At 36.0% G+C, this 22,508-nt stretch overlaps 1 protein-coding gene across 5 annotated transcripts in view; it reads right to left on the bottom strand.

Annotated features, from left to right (window-relative positions):
- POLR3B (RNA polymerase III subunit B) overlaps positions 1 to 22,508 on the bottom strand; it is a 126,586-nt gene that overhangs the window by 64,751 nt on the left and 39,327 nt on the right. For all 5 annotated transcript variants that reach the window (XM_079143077.1, XM_079143079.1, XM_079143078.1 and 2 more), the window contains 2 exons: positions 19,573 to 19,707; positions 4,234 to 4,395 (listed from right to left, as the gene is read on the bottom strand). In XM_079143077.1, coding sequence (XP_078999203.1) covers positions 4,234 to 4,395; positions 19,573 to 19,707 — 297 coding nt within the window. The remainder of the gene's footprint in view (positions 1 to 4,233; positions 4,396 to 19,572; positions 19,708 to 22,508) is intronic.

Genomic DNA, 22,508 nt, shown 5'->3' with positions numbered 1-22,508 from the left:
TCACACTTAAAATTAAAACTTACACAGCCACTTGCTGGGGTTTTCTAGGAATATAATGAATACAAACTATGTCTAGCAACCAGCCCAGAATGCTTCACTCTTATAACCCTAACACATCAGTATAGTAGTTTTCTGAGAAACTCACACACATTAGTTCAACTCAAGGGTACACTGGAAGCAATAAGTCAGCTGATCAAAGGTAAATGAGTTTTAAGCTCAAAGAGATAATTTCATGTTGGAATATGCTATTATTTGGATAGCTTACTAAGTTAGTATGAATTAGAGAAAAATACAGCAAGAGAAAAATGACTCATTGCAGCTACTAGGGATATTGAACATACTGTAGCTTTCTTCGTCAGGTCTAAGGAATCCAAAAATTGTATATATGTTCATATTAAACACTGTATATCCTCTGTGGCTATCAGGCCAAAAGTAAAATAGATTCATATAAATGAATCTTGAATATTAAATTTGCTTTCTCTCCTATGAACTAAATGTCATATTATATTATTTTATAGTTTATTACAGCTGTACACATTAAATTATATTCCCCAAAATATAAATTCGTGGTAATATAAATTAACAAAAAACAGTATGCATCAAGAAAACAAAGTAGAAAACAAAATATCCAAGAAAATGTTTGGCTCAATTATCTTCCTGATTCCATAGAGAAAAACTATATCTTCAGTGGTTCTTCTTTTTTCCTTTAAAAACCTAATGACATAAAATTCATCTGGAAAAACAAAAGGCCCAGAATAGTCATAGCAATCCTTAGGAGAAGAGTTTGAAGCAGCAGGCATCACAAATCCAGATCTTAAATTATACTGCAGAGCTATAGTAACAAAAACACCAAAGTACTAGCACCAAAACACGCAAGAAGACCAATGGAAAAGAACAGAAAAAACAGAGACAAACCCACAAAAATACAGTTACCTCATACTAGACAAAGGTGCCAATAATATACATTGGAGAAAAGATAGCTTCTTCAACAAATGCTGCTGCGAAAACTGAAAATCCATATGTAGCAGAATGAAAGTTAACCCCTACCTCCCACTCTACTCAAAACTCAACTCAAAGTGGATTAAAGACCTAGAAGCCCTGCACATATTAGAAGAAAATGTAGGCCCAACACTCCAACATAGAGGCACAGGAAATGACTTCCTTAACAAGACCCCTACAGAGCAAGAAGGAATTAAAAATCAGTAAATAGGATGGCACCAAACTAAAAAGCTTCTTCATAGCAAAGGGAACAATCAAGGGCATGAAGAGAGCCTACAGAATGGGAGAAAATCTTTGCAACTTGAATCTCAGAGCATTAATTTCCAGGATATATAAAGAACTCAAAAACTTATACCAAAATAACACTAAATAACCTAATCAATAAATGGGCAAAGGAACTAAATAGACACTTCACAGAAGAAGAAATATGAATGGTCAACAAATACATGAAAAAACATTCAACATCTCTAGCAATTAGAGAAATGAAAATTAAAATTACACTGAGATTTCATCTCACTCTAGTCAGAATGACAACTACCAATAATACAAGTAACAATAAGTGTTGATGAGGATGTGGGGAAAAGGGTACCCTCATACATTGTTGGTGGGACTGCAAGTTGGTGTAACCACTCTGGAAAGTATGGAGCTTGCTCAGAAAACTTGGAATGGAACCACATTTGACTCAGCTATCCCCCTCCTTGGTATGTATCTACAGGATGTGAAATTAGCATACAACAGTGGCACGGCCACATCAATGTTTACAGCAGCACGATTCACCATAGTGAACTATGAAGTCACCCGAGGTGCCATTCAACAGATGAATGGATAAAGAAAATGTGGTAAATATACACAACTGAGTGTTACTCAGCAATTATGAAGGATGACTTTATGACATTTGACAGTAAATGGGGGGATCTGATGACTAACATGCTAAGTAAAATAAACCAATTCCCAAAACCAAAGGCTGGGGAAGCTAACTCACAATCAAGGGTGCGGGGAGCAGTTCTATAGATTAGATAAAAGGGAATGAGGGAAGGCGGGGAATGAAAGGAAAGACAGTGGACTGAATCAGCCGGAATTTTTCTGTATACATATATGCATACACCATAGAATCCCACCATCGTGTACATCCACAAGAATGGGGTCCTAATTATAGTTTACGATATGGTCCATGCTTGTAAAATTATATCAAAATGGATTCTACTGTCATGTATAACTAAAAAGAAGTAATTTTTTTTAAAAAAGAACCTGATGACAACTATGAATATTTTCTTGAGAAAAATGTACAAAGGACTGTGAACACAAAATCTGACACTCAAATTTCAGGAGCAGACTTGCGGATCCCAGTTTAAGACATCCTCATAGTAGATAAATCACCATAGTTGCAGAAAGAGATTAGGTGATCTGTTCATATTGAAATATGTGATTTTGCAGGAGCTCCTTCACAAATTAAAGTTTTATCTTCGTTACAATAAAGGTCTATCAGTTCAGAACCTTGAGTTTCTGAGAATGTGAAAAAGTTAAATTCTAATAAATTCTATCCATTATAAAGCAAGGAAACAGAGCAAAAAAATGTATTTCACAAATTAACTTCTTATATTGCTTACTCAGGCAACTCCTTTTATCCTTGAAATGAGAAAGAATCTAGTAAAATAACTATGCCCAGAGAGTAAGAGTAAATAAGGTAAATAAATATTTGGTACAGAGCTAAAAATAAGGCAGCAGCTGTTGGCCAACAGGAAGTAGGTGGGGAGTGAAGCCAAGAGATTCAGCGTAAGAATTTGCCCTAGTATTCTGCAGGTTTATTACTAAGGGGAGAGATGAGAAACAGAGCCTAAAAGTGCTCTCAGCAAAAATGGACATGGTGCAAGCACTCTATATAGGGGATACTACAGAACATTACAGATTCGTCTTTCCTGGTCACCTTCGGATTGGGGCCTACTATGGATTTTCTTAATAAGCAGCCCTGTCAGGGAGGTAACGCAGTGTCACTTCACAAAAAACTACTCCTAACAGCTCTGTGACCTGAAAGTCATGGGTCAGGAAGCAAGGAAAAGCACTTCTAACAGAAGCACGCTTACAGAGCCTAAGCCGCACAGAGGCAGGGTGCACCTCCACCTTAGATGTAGCTGCCACTGTGGAGGCTGCTGCACAGACCACTGTAAATTTCTAAAGTCAACTACTGAAGCAGGTGTGCACTCTTTTTCTCTCATTGTTATGGGAATCAATGTGTTGGGCTACCCCAAACTCTGGCTGGGATAAGATCCCATCCATAAAACTAATTGTATGTCTGGCATCTAAAATGTGAACCACACTTCATCAGATAGAGCTGTAGTTGCTATGCTTTAAAACAAGGAGCAAAAACCCATCTGATAACCTTTCATGAATAGCTAGAGGCCCCGAATACACAGCAGCTGCTGAGGACTGAATTTATCGCTCAGGGTAGGAAAGCTGATAGGCCTCTGAAGAATATAAGCTAAACGAAACATTACATTAACAGTGAAATAAAACATTTTTGTATTTTTTTGAACAAAACTTGTCAATTAATAAACCTGCCTGAAAAATGTCAATTTTATTACAGAAAAAAGGAAACTTTCATTAAAAGAAAGGCTATTAATAGATAAAGGGAAAGATTTTTCCCCTCTGTGTGTTATCTGTTTTTTATTGCCTCATATAACAGGAAGGATAATGTGGCAGGAAAGTTATACAGTAGGGCTTCCTTATCCATGCATGATACATTCCAAGACCCTGGTGAATGTCTGAAATTGCAGAAAGCACAGAACCCTATATATCCTATTTATTTTCTATATATATATAGATAACTTATAATTAAGTTTGCTTTGTAAGATAGGCCCAGTAAGAAGTTAACAACAATAAATAAGAAAATAAGAAAATTATAATATACTATAATACAAGTTATTTAAAACATAAATTTTTTTATTTCTGGAAATTTCCATTTAACATTTTCAGATTGCAGTTGAAGATGAATAAATGAAACAAACCATGGAAAGCAAAACCACAGCTGAAGGAGGTTATACAGTATTAAACTTTAAAATATTAGACAATTTAAACTTTAGACTATTTTTTAAAAGTGGAAAAACTGTGATTTGTACATTCCTTTAAATACACACATACACCACACCATCTGGATTCTTAAAGTCCTTTAAATCTCCCTTTCACTGACTAGATTGACAAACTCACTCCAAAATCCTAAGAGAATGACTGAAGACTTACGGTGGAAATGGCATTCACCATGCCATTGGTAATCTGGTCTTGGCGCATGTGTTTCACAACATCAAACTGGGCTGCTCTTTGTTTAGGAATCACCTGGTCTGCAATCTTCTTCATTTCAGAATTAAATTTTTTGAACAAATCTTCAAAAAGAAGAGATAAAAGCTGGAAAAAAAAAAGAAGAAGAAGAAGAAAGAAAAGTATGTTATGATTTTTCAAAAAGCAAATTCTTTTTTTGAAGTCTAGAGACTGAACCCAGGGCACATACCAGGCAAATGCTCTACCACTGAGTTACACACCTCCATCCTTTCAGGGCTACTTTAATAAACTTAAACCTTAACTGAGGACTTTTTTTTTTTTTTTTTTTTTTTTTTTTTTAAATAAACTCCTTAACTTAAAAATATGTATTTTAAAATTAAATCTTATAGACACATATAATTTTCTATGTGTCTAACATTATACTAGAGAGCAAAGATGATGACATCAGTCCTGCACTTAGAAACACTTTTAGACTATTCACTTGCAGTTGTTTAGATTTATGACCACAAAACTAATTATTTTTTAAAATTTTTTTAGATATTAATAGACCTTTATTTCATTCATTTATTTATATGTGGTGCTGAGAATCAAACCCAGTGCCTCACACATGCCAGGCAAGTGCTCCACCAATGAGCCACAACCTCAGCCCCATTAATTTTTAATTAATTTTATAAATAAAACCATTTAAACCCAAAAAAGGAGTGTGTGTGTGTGTGTGGGGGAGGTTGCCAATAAAAAGTTGATGACACTAAAAATGTAAAGGCACTTGAACTTCCCTGTAGCACTGGTAAAAATGCAATCTGGTATAACCACTTCAGAAACAACCTGCCATTGTCTACCCATCATTTATGCCAACAGCTTCTCTCCTAGGTGTATCCCCTATAGCAGTAGTTCTCAAACTTTAGAAGGGACAGTAATCACACTAAGGACTGTTGAAACACACAGTGCGGGCCCCACCCTTACATTTCTTATTCATTAAATCTAGGGTAGAGTCCAATAATCTGCTTTTCTAATAAGTTCCCAAAGTGAGAGCTGCTGGTAGGTGGGGGCCCTTTAAGAATCAGTTTTTCTCAGAGACAAACCCACATAAATACAGTCGCCTCATACTGGACAAAAATGCCAGAAACATACATTGGAGAAAAGATGGCTTCTTCAACAAATGGTGCTAGGAAAACTGAAAATCCGTATGTTGTGAAATGATTAAACCCCTATCTCTCACCCTGCACAAAACTCAAATCAACATGGATCAAGGACCTAGCCATTAGACCAGAGACCCTGTGCCTACTAGAAGAAAAAGTAGGCCCAACACTCCAACATGTTGGCCTAAAACCAAATTCCTCAACAAGACTCCTAAAGTGCAAGAAGTAAAATGAATAATCAATTAATGGGATGGCATTAAACTAAAATGCTTCTTCACTACAAAGGAAATAATCAAGAATGTGAACACAGGCTGGGGCTGGGGCTCAGTGGCAAAGTGCTTGCCTAGTATGTGGGAGGCACTGGTTTGATTCTTAGTACCCCATAAAAAATTAAACCAATAAAATAAAGGCATGCTGTCCATCTACAACTACAAAAACATTTTTTTTTTTTAAAGAACATGAACAGAGAGCCTACAGAATGGGAGAAAATCTTTGCCACCTGCACCTCAGATAGAGGATGAATCTCCAGGATATATAAGGAACTCCAAAAACTTCACACCAAATAATCCAATCAATAAATGGGCAAAGGAACTAAATAGGCACTTCTTAGAAGAAGAAATATGAATAGTCAACAAATACATGAAAAAACATTCAACATCTTTAGGAATTAGAGAAATGTAAATTAAAATTACACTGAGATTTCATCTCACTCTAGTCAGAAAGACAACTACCAAGAATACAAGTAACAATAAATGTTGATGAGGATGTGGGGAAAAGGGTACCCTCATACATTGTTGGTGGGACTGCAAGTTGGTGTAACAACTCTGGAAAGCAATATGGCACTTGCTCAGAAAACTTGGAATGGAACCACCATTTGACCCAGCTGGGTCCCACTCCTTGATATGTATCTACAGGAGTTAAAATCAGCATACTACAGTGACATGGTCACATCGATGTTTAAGCAGCACAAGTCACAATACTAAACTATGAAGTCAACCTAGGTTCCCTTCAACAGATGAATGGATAAAGAAAATGTGGTAGGTATACACAATTGAGCATTATACAGCCATAAAGAAGAAAATTATGACGTTTGCTGGTACATGGATGGAACTGAATACCATCATGCTAAGTGAAATAAGCCAATTCCCAAAAATTCAGAGGCCAAATGTTCTCTCTGATATGCAGATGCTAACACACAATAAGGGGAGGGATAGAAGTTCACTGGATTAGTCAAAGGGGAAGGAGAGGCAGGAGAGGGATTGGAATAGTAAAGACAGTAGAATGGATATAACTTTCCTATGTTCATATATGAATAAAGGACCAGGGAAATTCCACATCATGTACCATCATGAGAATGGGATCCTAGTAAGTTATACTCCTTATCAAAATACCCAAAGAACTTAAAAGCAGCATACTACAAAATGTCAAAATACACTCTACTCTCATGTATATCAAAAAAGAACAAATTTTAAAAAAGAGCCAAAAAGAAACATACAAATGCATAGGTTGAAATAAATAAATAAATAAAAACAGTGTTCTACAGAAATTTGTATGTAACTGCATCAGGACACAGTTTATTTGTATCTGCACTATTTGTAACAGATAAAAATTGGAAACCATACAAATAATATTTAGACAACTTTTGTGGCAAATTCACATAAAGCAACATTAATAAGCAATGAAAATGAACAAAAAAATAACCATGGAATCATGGCTGGATCTTAAAAAAATGACACTGAGTGAAAGAAATCAGATATAAAAAGAATATATATGGTATGATTTCTTCTGTATAACATTAAAAAATAAGCACAACTAAACTATACTGTTTAGGAAGGTACAGTTAGGAGGTAAAGCTCTAAAGGAAAGCAATAATATAAATACCATGAAAGAAGGTGAGCAAAGTCTCTTAATGACTTCTTAAAGGCTAACTGTGGGCTACCAAGAGAGTTTAGATTTCTTTAGAGGCCCACAGGCTTGAGAAATGTACACACTCCTAAGTCTTCTCTGTGGGGTGCTCACTAAAGGCTGGAGCGCAGCAGAAGACCTGAGAAAGACTCCTTTGTTCTACTGGCCTGGGCTTTCTCGAATAGGAAGCAAGACCTATAGGTGATTAGAGAAGGGTCAGGAAACCTTTCAGTCTAGCAAAGTCCTGGGAAGCAAGGGGAATGTGCACTTGGAAGAAGGCAGAGGCCAAGAGCTGTTTGTCCCTGAGCTGGAAGAGGAAACCTCCCTTGCTCTATCTAAGCCTTGTACCTAGTAATAAGGAAGTCTACCATGGAACAGGTTCAGCACAACCTCCTGCCACCAATTCCAGGAAGATACAAAACCAGAGGGAAGCGGTAGAGAGCAAAAAATCATCTTTCCCTGGGCTAACGCTCCTGTGCTCATACACAGTGGGGGCCGGATCCCACAGGGAAGAGGCAGAAAACTGAAAGCTGTACACTACAAAACTGGGAGAAGGGAGAGAATGCCCATTCTCACCACTCCTGTTCAACACTGCAGTCACTTCAATAGGCGAGCGAAGGAAGTACCAAATATAAACATTGGATAGGAAGCAATAAAACTGTCTCTACTTGAGATAACATGTTCATTGACACAGAAAATCCTGAAGGATCTTAAAACAAAAATTCCACTGGAAACAATAAATTTAGCAAACTTGCAAGCTACAAGAAGAGTGAACAAAAAGCAACTAGGTTTAAAATATTACTGAGAGAAACTAGAGAGAATCTCAGCAGGAGATATATACCACATTCATGGATTGGGAGACTATGATTTGGATGTCAGTTCTCTCTAAATTGATATACAGGTTGAAATGTAATCTTAAATCAAAAGCTTGCAGGCATTTTTAAAAAATACTTGTAAAAATGAGTAAGCTAATTTTTAAATTTAAGAAAAAAGGTTAAAATTTCTAACTTTATGATGATATTCAGAAAAAGAAGGAAAAAAGTCCTTGACTACTTATCTCTAGAGGAAACTGGAGATGTAAACTATTATTCTGCAAACTGGTTTTTTAAAAAACACAGAGCATGCCTTTATTCTGCCCCTCCCACATAGATTATGTGTCAAGGTAACAAAAGACATGATAATGAAAACTATTCCTTATTTTAAAATTCTAGTTAATAAGTGCATTAGAGTGAAAACATTAGACTATCACTATTTTCTATGACCTAATGAAATAATAAATTGAGGAAATGATCACCATAAGTTTTAAAATAAAACCATCAGGAGAAGAGTTAATGGGAACTATTACAATAGAAGAATCAGGGCCCCAAAACCTAAACCCAATGATCAACCCCAATGACACAAAAAAGCAGACATAATGAGATATATCTTTCCTGAAAGGATGCAATACTACCATCCACGAAGTGTTTGGAGAGGGGATGCAAAATAACACTAACATATATAACATACATAACATACATATACATATATGTATATATGCATGTTAAAAGACACCAAGGGATTTATTTAGTGTCCAGGTGTTAGAGTAATTCTTATTTTTATTATCTTAAAATTGATTTCCAATTTCATTCAATTATGATCTGATATAATACAGGGTATTGGCTCTGTTCTTTTGTATTTGCTAAGAGTTGCTTTGTATCCTAAAATATGGCCTATTTTGAAAAATGTTCCATATGCAGCTCGAAAGAGAGTATATACAGTCACTGATGGATGAAATATTGTATATCTGTTAAGTCTAATTTTATTTTTTAGTTATATAAGTTTTTGTTTGGCATATCCATCCAGTGAGGAGAAGGATGGAACTCTTCCAAACTCATTCTATGAAGCCAATATCACCCTGATACCAAAACCAGAAAAGACACAACAAGGAAAGAAAACTTGAGAACAATATCCTTGAAGAACATAGATGCAAAAGTTCTCAATAAAATGCTCACAAATCACACGTAAAATAACATTAAAAAGATAGTGCACCATGACCAAGTGGGGTTCATCCCAGGGATGCACGGTTGGTTCAACATAAGGAAATCAATAAATGTGATTCACCACACAAACTTAAGAGACAAGAATCACGTGATTATCTCAATAGATGCAGAAAAGCTATTTGACAAAATACCCATTCATGATTAAAACACAAGAAAAAATAAGAATAAAATGATCATACTTCAACATTCTAAAAGCTATATTTGACACACCCAAGGCCAACATCATTCTAAATGGAGAAACACTGAAAGTATTCCCACTAAAAACAGAAACAAGACAGGGATGCTGTTTTTCACCACTTCTAGTCAACATAGTCCTCAAATATCCAGCCAGAGCAATTAGGCAAAAGAATGAAATAAAAGGGATACAAATAGGAAAAGAAGAGGCAAAACTAGCTGTTTGCTGATGACATGATCCTATATTTAGAAGTCCCAAAAAACTCCACTAGATAATTTTAGAATTCATAAATGAATTCAGCAAAGTAGCAGGATACTAAATTAACACTCGTAAGTCAATTGTGTTCCTATACTCCAATGACATATCAGCTGAAAGAGAAATTAGGAAAATAATCCCATTCACAATAGCTAAAACAAACAAACAAACAAAAATCTGGGAATCAATCTAACAGAAGACTTTGTGAAAGACCGCTACAGCAAAAATTATAGGACAATAAAGAAAGAAATTGAGGAAGACCTTAGAAAATGGAAAGACCTCCCAGGTCTTAGATAGGCAGAATTAACATTGTCAAAATGGCCATACTAACAAATGCTATAGAGTCAATGCAATTCCCATCAAAATTTCAATGACATTTTTCATGAGAATAGAAAAAGCTCTTATGAAATTCATCTGGAAAAACAAAAGGCCCAGAATAGCCAAAGCAATCCTTAGGAGAAGAGTTTGAAGCAGCAGGCATCACAATTCCAGATCTTAAATTATACTGCAGAGCTATAGTAACAAAAACACCAAAGTACTAGCACCAAAACACGCAAGAAGACCAATGGAACAGAACAGAAAAAACAGAGACAAACCCACAAAAATACAGTTACCTCATACTAGACAAAGGTGCCAATAATATACATTGGAGAAAAGATAGCTTCTTCAACAAATGCTGCTGCGAAAACTGAAAATCCATATGTAGCAGAATGAAAGTTAACCCCTACCTCCCACTCTACTCAAAACTCAACTCAAAGTGGATTAAAGACCTAGAAGCCCTGCACATATTAGAAGAAAATGTAGGCCCAACACTCCAACATAGAGGCACAGGAAATGACTTCCTTAACAAGACCCCTACAGAGCAAGAAGGAATTAAAAATCAGTAAATAGGATGGCACCAAACTAAAAAGCTTCTTCATAGCAAAGGAAACAATCAAGGGCATGAAGAGAGAGCCTACAGAATGGAAGAAAATCTTTGCAACCTGCATCCCAAACAGAGCATTAATTTCCAGGATATATAAAGAACTCAAAAAACTCAACACCAAAATAAAAGCAATTAACCTAATCAATAAATGGGCAAGAGAACTGAGCAGACACTTCACAGAAGAAATATGGTCAACAAATATATGAAAAAATATTCAACATCTCTAATAAGTAGAGAAATGAAAATTAAAATTACATTGAGATTCCATCTCATTCCAGTCAGAATGGCAATCATCAAGAATACAAGTAACAAAAATGTTGGAGAGGGTGTGGGGAAAAGGTAACCTTATATAATGCTGGTGGGACTGCAAATTGGTGCAACCACTCTGGAAAGCAGTATGGAGCTTCCTCAGAAAACTTGGAATGGAACCACATTGACACAGTTACTCCACTTCTTGGTATTTGTCTAAAAGAGTTAAAATCATCATACAACAGTGACACAGCCACATCAATGTTTACAGCAGCTCAATTCATAATACTAAACTATGAAGTCAACCTAGGCGCCCTTCAACAGATGAATGGATGAAGAAAATGTGAATGACTTTATGAGATCTGACAGCAAATGGATGAGTCTGGAGACAATCATACTAAGTGAAGTAAGCCAGTCACCAAAAAACCGAAGGTCAAATGTTTCCTCTGATGGGTGGATGCTAACCCACAATAAGGGGAGGCGGGTGAGCGAGGAGAACAGAAATGCAGTAGGTTAGACAATGGAGAATGGAGGGAAGGGAGAGGGAATAAGCAAAGGAAAGAAAGTGGAATGAATCTGACAGTTTTCCCAAGTATCTATATGAAAACAACACAGTGAATTCCATCACCCTGTACATCAATAGGAGTGGGACCCTAACTAGAGGAAGATACATTCCATGCTTGTATAACTAAATCAGAATTGATTCTGCTATCATATATAACTGAAAAGAATTGAAAAAAAAAAAAAAAAAAGACACCCTGAGAACACATGATGGTTAATTTTAGGTGTCAACCTGAGTGCATTATGGGATTCCCAGACAGCTGATAAAGCAATTTCTAAATATGTCTATGAGACTGTTTATGGAAGACAGGCATCTGAATCAGTAAACTGAGTAAGGAGATCAGTCCTCCCTCAGTGTGGGTATGTACTATCCAATCTGTTGAGGGCCTGGATAGAAGAAAGTTCCCTCTCTCTTCCTGGAGCTATGACAGTCCCCCCCGCCCGCCCCTTCTGCTCCTGTCCTTGGATATTAGAACGCCACAGTCTTCTACCTTTGGACTCCAGAACTTACACCAGTGGATCCCCAGGTTCTCAGGTCTTTAGCCTCAAATTGAAAAGCTACATCACCAGCTCCCTTACTTCTTAGGTCCTTGGATTTTTTTTTTTTTTTTTGTGGGGGGGAGGATTGAACTCAGGGGCACTCAACCACTGAGCCACATCCCCAGTCCTTTTAGTATTTTTTTTAGAGACAGGCTCTCACTGAATTACTAAGGGCCTCGATAAGGCAGAGACTGGCCTCAAACTTGAGATCCTCCTGCCTCAGCCTCCCAAGCCACTGGGATTACAGGGGTGTGCCACTGTGCCTGGTTAGGTCTTGGATTTGGATTGAACTATATCACTGGGTTCTGTGGTTCTCCAGCTTGCAGACAGCATATCATAAGACTTCTTTGCTTTCATAATCAAATGGATCATTTTCATAATAAATTCATCTACCTACCTATCTACCTCCTACTGTTTCTCTGATAACTCTAATACAAGGATACTGTCATTAAAACCCAGGAAGTAGGCAATTCTTGGAACAAAAGATATAGTTTCTTCATACTCACAGACACACCCGATAGATTAAAAAAAAAAAAAAAAACTCAAGAGACATATCAACAAATTTTATTATAAACAACATTTATGGGGAACTCTAAATACATCATGGATCCTTGATAATAGGAGATAACTATTCCTTAAAATTTTTAGGTGTGAGCAGGGCATGGTGGTGCACACCAGTAAGCTCAGCTACTCTGGATGCTGACACAGGAGGATTGCCAAGTTTGAGGCCAGCCTGAGCACCTTAGAAAGATCCTGTCTCAAAATAAAATAAAAAGGGCTGTGGATATAGCTCAGTGGTAGAGTGCCAGTTTGTGTAAGGTCCTGGGTTCAATCCCTTGTGCAACAAAGGGAAAAAAATTAAGTATAAAAATGGTGTTCTGATTTTTTAAAAAGTCTTTTTAGAATGTGACTTGATATCTGAAATAAAATAATTTGATGGCTGTAATTTGATTTGGGAAATGAAGCCATAAGAGGGAGATGAGAAGGATACAGATAAAACAAGACTGTCTTATTGATAAAAGTTTTGGGATGGCTATATGGGAGCTAATTTTACTATTCCATTTATGTACATGTTTTAATACTGTTATTGAAAAAAACTACCAAAAATCCCAAAAGGACTTAGAAATAAATCTAACACAAGAGGTACAAGGCCTTCAAGAAGAAAATTAGATATCTTTCTTGAAAGACAACCAAGAAATCCTAAATAAAAGAGCAAAATATTTATAAGATCGATATATTATGATTAGTAATTTTCTCCAAATTTGATCTGCATTTCAAGTCAAAATTCTGATTTTAATGAAAACTGACAAACTAATTCTAAATTTTATATGGAAAAGCTAAGGCCCTAAAATAGCTAACACACTCTCCTTTGAAAATCAAATGAAAACAGATTCCTTACTTAATTCCAGATAGAATGAAGAACTAATACCAAAGATACTTTTAAAATGTAAAGAGCACAAACTATTGAAAAAAAGGGCTAAGGGCTAATAAAGCTGACCACAAGCTTACAAGTGATATTAAAGATACCTAAGTTAAAAAAAAAAAAAAAATAAGATAGCCTGGGACAGGATATGCACAACACAAACAACTGATAAAAAATTAGGAATCAAAATATACAAAAAAATTTCCTTGAAACCAATAAGGATAATACAAATAACCTAAAAGGCATTTCAAGACAAAGAACAACAGGACTTCAATACCACATGGAAAGGGCTCAACCTCATTAGTGATGTGAGGTAGGAATGTACAATGACACTAAAAGGAGATCATTCTACACCCACTAACCAGACAAAATTTTTAAGTTTGATACCAAGTCATGGGTGGAGATCGTCAGAACTCATATACAAATATGTGGGAAGACAGTTTGACATTTTCCAGTTAAACTGAATATTTAAATTGACTCCATGACTAGACAATTTTCTTTGTAGAAACTCAAATATATGGAAGTCAGGTGATAAAAATAATGTTAATATTTTTTAAAAAGGGAAACTATAAAGTTCTTGATCAATGTAATGGATGAAGTGGTATTCACCATATTATATCTGCACACAACAGAATATAATACAAAACAGAATATAATACAAAAATTATGAAGGTGAATCTTAAAAACAATACTGAATGAAAAAATGTTGAAGAAAAATAATATGGTATCAATCCATTTTTATAAAGCTCAAACATAAGCAAAACTTATAATAAAAGATTTTAAACTTTTAAGATCAAAAACGCAAATAATGTAATAAATCAAGAAAATAATAAATGCAAATATTTTGAATAGTGGGAAGAACAGAAGAGGACTAGAGTAACAAGTAAATGGAATGGTACTGATAACAGTCCAGTTCTTATGTTGGGCTAGGCAGTGGCTTGAGGGTGTCCATTTTATTTGTACCTTTCATAACTTATATATATGTAATATATTTTTATGTTAAAAATTACATGATAAAAATTGAATGCTATTAAACAACAGTGACATCTTTTAAATAGTGTGGTCATGGAAGCCAAATCAATGAGATGGAATAGGAATTCACAAAAATGGTGTAAGATGGTTCTGTTTCTAGAACCATGGAATTGTTTTGAATAGATGGACTCCCCTGCAGATAATAAAGTCTGCACAAAACATTTAAAAACTTCTTGAAGGCACTAGAAGGCAAAAATTAGAGTGTGAGTATCACTGACTATATTTCCATTTTTAAGGCTTTTCACCTAAGGGAAAGCCACATTGTAAGAAGGGTTCAAGTAACAATGGGAAGTTAAAACTCAGAACCCCAAAGTCTTAACTGAATGAAGAAGAGAGGAACAGAATCTGAGCTACTGAATTTGAGCAGCTGGAAAGTAAAGGGAAATCTCAGAAATGAGAGAACCACAGAAAGAAACCCTGCATTATGTATATAAACTTTGCCCAAATCTAGCTGACTCCTGAACTAATATACGCATTGAAAGGTGTGCCCCATGTCCCCCATTGCTCCAAATACGGGTGGGAGTTTGTGACTGCTTTGATTCACAGAATACGATGAGTGGTGGGATGTAACTTTGAGGGCTAGGCACTAAGGTCATGCAGTTTCTGTCTTGCTTATGGAAAACACTCCCTCTCAGAAATACCAAGCCACTGATGCCACAACACTGGAAAGGCCAGGTCCCCAACTGAACCTCACCTTCAGCACTCCTTAGAGTCCCCTGGCAGAATACCACCCCTGATCTCCCTCAGCAACACCTGAAACAGAAGAATGAAACAGCCAAGTCCTTCCTGAATTCCTGACCTGCAAAATCATGAAGTCTAAGAAAACTCATTGTTTTACACCACTGTTCTGGGAAAGCATGTGACACAGCAACAGATAGAACAACAGTTGCATTAGTTTACAAGAGGAAAAACTAAGTAAGTAGGTGGTTTACCACAAATAGAGTGGGCATACTTGTTTAATAATAAACATAATAGGTATTACAATTACTAAATCCCCCTGCATAATTAACTGTACTAGTTTTTGTTTTTATTTTGTAAGCATTTTTTTCTTTACAAAGCAAGAAAAAAAACAATATATTTGTGATCTGATCTAAGTTAACTAAAAATAATTAAAGTACTATGGAAGTATTACATTTATACTAATTATTAACATAAAAAAGGATTGTGAGATTTAGTGAAATTTAAAATAAAGAATTGCCAAATTCCATACTGGCTACACTTGTGAATATTTACAATAGACAAGATAGTTTTTTTGATTCTTCATGAAGAAGATACTCAAAGTAAATGAGTATTCTCCTCTAATTAGCACTAAAAAAAGAATTTCCTAGAAGGGATTGGGCTTTATGCTTTTCCTCCTTAAATCACACACATTCGGTTTTTCTATTAAAACCAACTTTGCAGATAGGGGAGCTAGGATCTTGGACTTGAATTTACTGTCAGAAGAGTTCTAAAAAGAAAACTTCCTCCTCTGAGAGCTTAATCCCTTCTTACAGTCAGACCCAGCAGTTTCACTCATGGAAAGAAAGAATATAGGAATGGAAGCAGGTGCAGAGGGGTGAGAGGGGATGAAGAAGCCCATTCCAGCCACTTCCTGTGGAAACTGGCAAAAAGGAACTTGAATAAGCATCCTGTACAGAATCAAATGCCCTTAACCTAAACCACAAAAGCTCAGTTCTCTTTTAATTAGTCCTCAACACTTAAGACACTTTTGTCTCAAATTATGACAAAGTATTTTTGAATCCCAGCTGAATTTGTTGCAGCCTCCTGATGCAAACGCAGGGAAATGTCCCTCGTACCAAACAAATGAAAAGCAAGCACACAATCAACAGAAAAACAGCCTCGTTAATAAATTTCTCCACTCCTAAATTTTCAACTTAAGAAAACAACATTGTCCAGTTCCAGAGCAGTGAGAAACTGCAAGGCCAAGTCATACAATCAATCACATTATTTAGGTCAAGAAGAAAATGATTAAAAGGGATGGAATGTTGGTGATAATATTCAATACCTTTCATTGCTAGTCTGAGGCCTTTCTGCCTACTTAAGACAGGAGCACTATTGAGCAAATCAAATTTAAGGAAAATATGCTGACAGCTCATCAATTGATTTTCAATGAAAATGCTAAAAAAATTAATAAAGAAGTTAAGCTGCTGAAATACAGTTTCACCAATTAGCTTAATGTCAGAGAATTCTAATTAGGCGTCTTGAGATTGCTATTTAGTGTTTAAGCCTTCAGAGTGCCAAATTCTCCTTTTCACACAAACTGGTTGCAAAATTAAAGACATTAGGCAGCCTTAATTACATTATCAGAACAGCTGGGATTAGGCAATCTCTGAAGTCAAGGCGGCATTCTTTTGTCACAGGGTGGAAATCCCTGGCTTTCCAGGGTGCCGGATTTTGGTGCCATTCCATATCTCACCCATACAAAGCAAGCTGCATTAGAAACAAAAAATTTGCAGACAAAGAATAGAGTAATGTGCAGCAAATAATGAACACATTACCGAAAAAGAAAAGGTAGGTGAAAAGATTAAGCCTGAAATCGGTAGGTTTTGCTAACACCTCTACTGGCGGCTGGCCTGCCAACCCTCTGGTGGCAGTAAGACTGAGGGAAAGCTCTGTGAACTGGCTGGGCCAGTGGAGACAACTCTGTTATCTAAAGCTAAAGCACATTTATACTTCCTCATCCCATGGGGTGTGAAATTAGCAGCTATTGTTTTTACACATTTTTGCCAACACAATGCCTTTTATGTCTTTACATTGTTCATAAAGCTATGTTTTCTTGCACAAGGGAACCCTCTTCTTAATTCTAATTTCTTAAGCAACAGGATAGCCTCCTTTCCCACTGCCCGCCCTACTCTATTCCTTATTTCTCTAGACAATCAACTTTTTTTCATAGACTCATTTAACAGCATGTTTTTTTTCCAATTAAAAAGTTAAAAATTGGGATTGTTAGTGGGGATACCATAAATGCCTGCACTAAGGTCAATCAGAATGTGGTCAAAAGCAGACCTGTCAAACATCTGATCATAACAGAGTTCCCCACAGTCCAGCAGATACTAATTCTTCCCAAAACCAAAACTTGCTGTAACTTCTTTCTGGAGGATGAGGTACTGGGGATTGAACCCAGGGGCACTTTACCACTGAGCTACATCCCTCCAGACCTCTATATTTTTCATTTTGAGACAGGACCTTGCTAAATTGCTGAAGATGGCCTTAGCCTCCCGAGTAGCTGGGATTATAGGCATGTGCCACTGCATCCAGGTACAAAACTTGCTATAACTTCTGAATTCTAATTTTTAATTTTAGCGGTGGTAGTGTCTGCTGTTATCACAGCTGCCATCATCTCTCATCTGGAATACTGCCATCACCTTCTACCTCCAATCTAGTCTCCAAATCAGATCTTTTAATCTAAAATTCAATCATACCAATCCCCTGATTAACCCTCCAATCATTTTTACTCCATGTAAATCTAAATCCAAATCCCTTTCCATGGCCTACCGGGCTCTAGACAATCCAGCCTCTGCCTAGGTCTTCAATATCATCTCACCACATCTCACTCTCTCCAACCACACTGACCCTCTCAGTTTCTTCAGTTCCTAAACTCATTCCTGCCTTGAGAGATGTGCACCTGCTTGTGTCTCTTGATGGAATTTAATTCCCCAGGTTGCATGAGGTTGGCTTCTCATCATTCAAGTTTCTGCCTGAACATGTGAGGGCTTGCTAAAAATATATCATTTTTTTTTTTTTTTTCCAGAAGACCTTCTCTGATCATCCTGAAAAAAGCAATACTTTTCCTCACCATTAATACCCCAATACTTTATCAGGATACAATCCAAGATATTAAACAAAGAAGAAATAGAAAAATATGACCCATACTCAAGAGGAAAGCAAATCAAAAGACTGACACCAAAATGACATAATTAGCAGATGAGGATTTTAAAGCAGATATTAAAATTCAAGGATACAATTAAAAGTTTGGTTGTGATATAGGAACAAAGACATTTCAGTAGAGAAAAAGAAGCTCTGAAAAATATATCCAAATGAAATTTCTAATATTTAAAAATAAAATATCCAGACAAAAAAAAATTAGCTGGATGCATATAACAATATATGACATCAAAAAGAGTAAATGAACTTCACAATAGATCAAGAGAAATTACCCAATATGGAGAGAAAAAAAATAATTAATAGAACTTCTATATCAAAAGATTTCTAATAATTAGAGCCAGAAGGATAGGAAAAAAGAGTAAAGCAAAAAAAGATAATTGAATAAAGCCTGCAAATATCTCAAATTTGGTGAAAGAAATAAATTTACAGATTTAAAATTTAGTAAACTCTAAGCAGGATAACAACAGAGACAGTCATACCAAGGTACTTAAAAACCCAAAGAAAAAGAAAATATGTCCACAGCAGCTAGGTCTCTATTCTAAAGATCTTTGATTTAAGGTAATTTGTGATTCAAATGCTGAAATATGAAGTTTCAAAGATAATTATTAGCTACTTTCTATCCAGTAAAAGAGATACACACTCTCAAAATGAGATGGCATTTATCAGCCAAGGCTTGAAATGAGATTATAAAGACATTCTCACAAACCTAGTTTTCTATCATGTTTCCAAAAGAGTTAAGGGATAGTCTGTTTATGCTCTCTCTCTCACTAAACTATAAGGACTAAGAATAAAGGGATCTTTTTCTGTCTTTTTCTCTTTCTTATACCCGGTACCTAGGAGAATGCTTAGAATATAACAGTTGTTTAATAAATATCTGTTAACTGAATACATGATAGGAAAGTCATATTTCACTTCCAACATTACAGGGAATAAGGATAAACATTTCAATAAAAGATATAATACAGGTAACATACAATCAACAATATTTAAAGAATTGATGTTGATTTTTCATAAAGAAATTCTTAAGCTGAAGACATAGCAAGTCCTGTGTTAAAAGTTTATATTTCAAACGTGCAACTTATATTCCATTCAAATCTTTCTTCTGTTAAAAATGAATACCAAACTATTTTTTTATTGAAAGAAATAAGATTTCTGAGATAAAATAAATAATTCACCTGTCCTGCCAATTCCAACCGCTTGTTACCATAATAGTCTCTGTCATCAACTTTATTATCACCTTGGGCCAGAATTACTCTTCGCACCATCACTGCAGTATAGATACATTTGGCTCGAAAATTGAATTCCTTAACCTGTAATTCAGAAATTAAAGAAAAATTTTGAGACAATGCAAGCTACAATTTAAGATGCCTTAAGGAATCATTATAGCATTCAAATAAGAAAGCACTGAGTAGTTACGATTCCCCTGATTCAATGATATTCCACTAGTCTACAAAGTTCCCAAGCGGTAGATGGTAACATTTCCTCTTTGTTCTTAGTGTCTGTGATAGCATTTCTTCAGAGGGCCACTGTCAAGTCCTTCTCTTCCTGCCTATCTCACGCCACTCCTACACAGGCAGAGCTTATCATCCCCTTTGGATTGACCTGTGGTTAGTCGGAACAACAGCAGAAATGATGCCAAGCCAATTCAGGCCCTAGTCCTTAAGTAAAGTGGCAATCCACCTCCTTTTCTTCTTCACAGAGTTCTGAGATACCACCTGAGACATCCAAACACTATGGGGAGGAAAGGTCACATGGAATAGCCTCAGGAGCTCTGAAGAAAATGAGTGGGCCACCTTAGTTGTCCAGTTGAGCCTCTGGCTGACTCCAGTCTCAGCAACTTTCTATTTGCAACTTGTGAGAGACCTAAAATGAGAATTCCCTCTCCAATTTTAGGTTAAGCCCTGTAAACCACAGAACTAAGATACAACATATAGTTAAGTTAAGCCATTAAACTTAGGAATTGTTAGGCAGTGATAACAGGAAGAGTAATACAGCATTGTTTGACATATAACAGCTACCTGCTGAATGAATGGACTGATGAATAAAGGCACTGAAAATGTTCTACACAATCTTCTCTGAAAGCTGTATGAATGAAGCTGGCTCAATCACTAAGTTGAACCAGGTAAAATAGGAATTGAGACCTGGTAAAATAACTGCACTGGTTTGTTTGAGAAGACAAAATCTATAGGCAGATCCTTTTCCCTATATCTAAAAAGAGAAGAACATGGCCCAAACTTTTGCAGATTCCAAGGAAGATTTTATAAGCTTTTCCATAGAGGATACATACTATTATAAAATTTCCCTTTACATATCTTAGTCATTTGGTAAAATCTCCATGAGATCTTATAACTCATGACAAAATAATTCAGCAATTGTGATTTAAAACAACAGCAAACATTTTCCTTCCTATACTTTGCTGTTAAGGAACTCCACTAAACAACACAGGATGATAGAATTCTATATATGCTTCAAAAAATTCATTTTCCTTTGAAGGAAGTTTTATTTATTCTCTAGGTCAGTATTTTCTCTATTACTGAGAACTTTGGAATGTATCAAAAGACATGCATTTGGAATGTGATAAAGAAACATTAGGAGTCGGGCATGGTGGTGCATACCTATGAACCCAGCAGCTCAGGAGGCTAAGGCAGGAGGATTGATAGTTCAAAGCCAGCCTCAGATTAACTTAGTACGGTCCTAAGCAACACAGTGAGACCCTGTTTCAAAATTTAAATAAGGGTTGGAGATACAGCTCAGTGGTAAAGCACCCTGAGTTCAAGTTCCAGTACCAAAAAAAATAAAAAATAATAATAATTAGGCCTAAAAAGTACTTTAGCATCTGTACTCACAAAACAATTATATCAGTAAGAAAGGTCTTAAAAAAGAAAATTCTCTATCTTCAAAGTACTCTGCAGCCAAAACACCAATCACAATAGTGTTGGACAGCTATAAATACATTCTCAACTAATATTTACAAAGCTCTAAGGTCCATTTTATTTTTCTAATCTTAATGTGGCAAGTTATAGTGAACATAATCTAACTCTTCTAGTTGTATTACCCTGTATTACCTTTTTTATTAATGAGAAAAATTAAGCAAATTTTTATTAACCAAATTTTCAATTTTCAATAAAGTTCATTTCAATATTTTCCTTGAATAAACATTAATAGTGGTAGATTCTCCCAAGACATTTGTAAGTAGAAGTAAACAAGGATATATATAGCAAATACCCTTGCTACACTCTATAAGGCACTTGAACCCTAACTCATTTTGCACTCTCCCCTTAACAATTATATGCTGAAAAGTAAACCCCAGGTCTTAACTGAAATGAGTTAACACTTAGCACATTTTTCTAGGGCTCTCCCAAGTCATACAGTAAGTGGAAACACACTCATTTGGTGGCTAACATCACTTTTTGGTACAATACCAATAATTGTGGGATGTTAATCTATGGATTATCTGAAAAAGGGAGAGAAAGAACTAACAAACAAGCTTAAAATGCTATAACAAAATTATAGTCAACAGAACTTTGGAGATGGAGTTTCAGACTCAGATTCGGTAAGTACAGGGTAGAGTTCCAGTACTTCCAACAAGTTCCCAGATAGTGCTGATAGTACTGGTAAAGGGAATACTCTTTGAGAACCTCGACCCCCTAAAGAACTTAAAGACCAGGGTATCAAGACAAAGTTCCTTTGCAGGCCACCCTCAAGTATAAGTGCTGGAACTGCCGGATATCCTGCCCACTGTTCTCTCTCTTTGTGGATATATCTAAACCAGTGCTTTCCACAGTTTAGTTGTTCAGGTTCAGCACGGAGAGTACTGCTTTATCTCTGTAAGACTTCATTCTTTACTTAATATTTTTAATCATCTTTAAACAACTTATTTCAAAGTAAGCTTCATCCTTTACAATAACACATAAAATCAAAAACCACAAAAAAGGGATCAATTTTTTTTTTTTTTTTGGTACCAAGAATAAAACCCAGGGCCCTTAACCACTAAGCCACATCCCCAGTCCTTTTATTTAGAGAGAGGGTCTTGCTGAGTTGCTTAGGGTCTTGCTGAGTTGCTGAGGCTGGCCTTAAGCTCAAGATCCTCCTGCCTCAGCCTCTGGAGCTG

This window comes from Sciurus vulgaris (assembly GCF_902686455.1).
Source record: "Sciurus vulgaris genome assembly, chromosome: 5".
Taxonomy (NCBI): Eukaryota; Metazoa; Chordata; class Mammalia; order Rodentia; family Sciuridae; genus Sciurus; species Sciurus vulgaris.
This window is presented reverse-complemented; position numbering and strand designations above follow the sequence as displayed.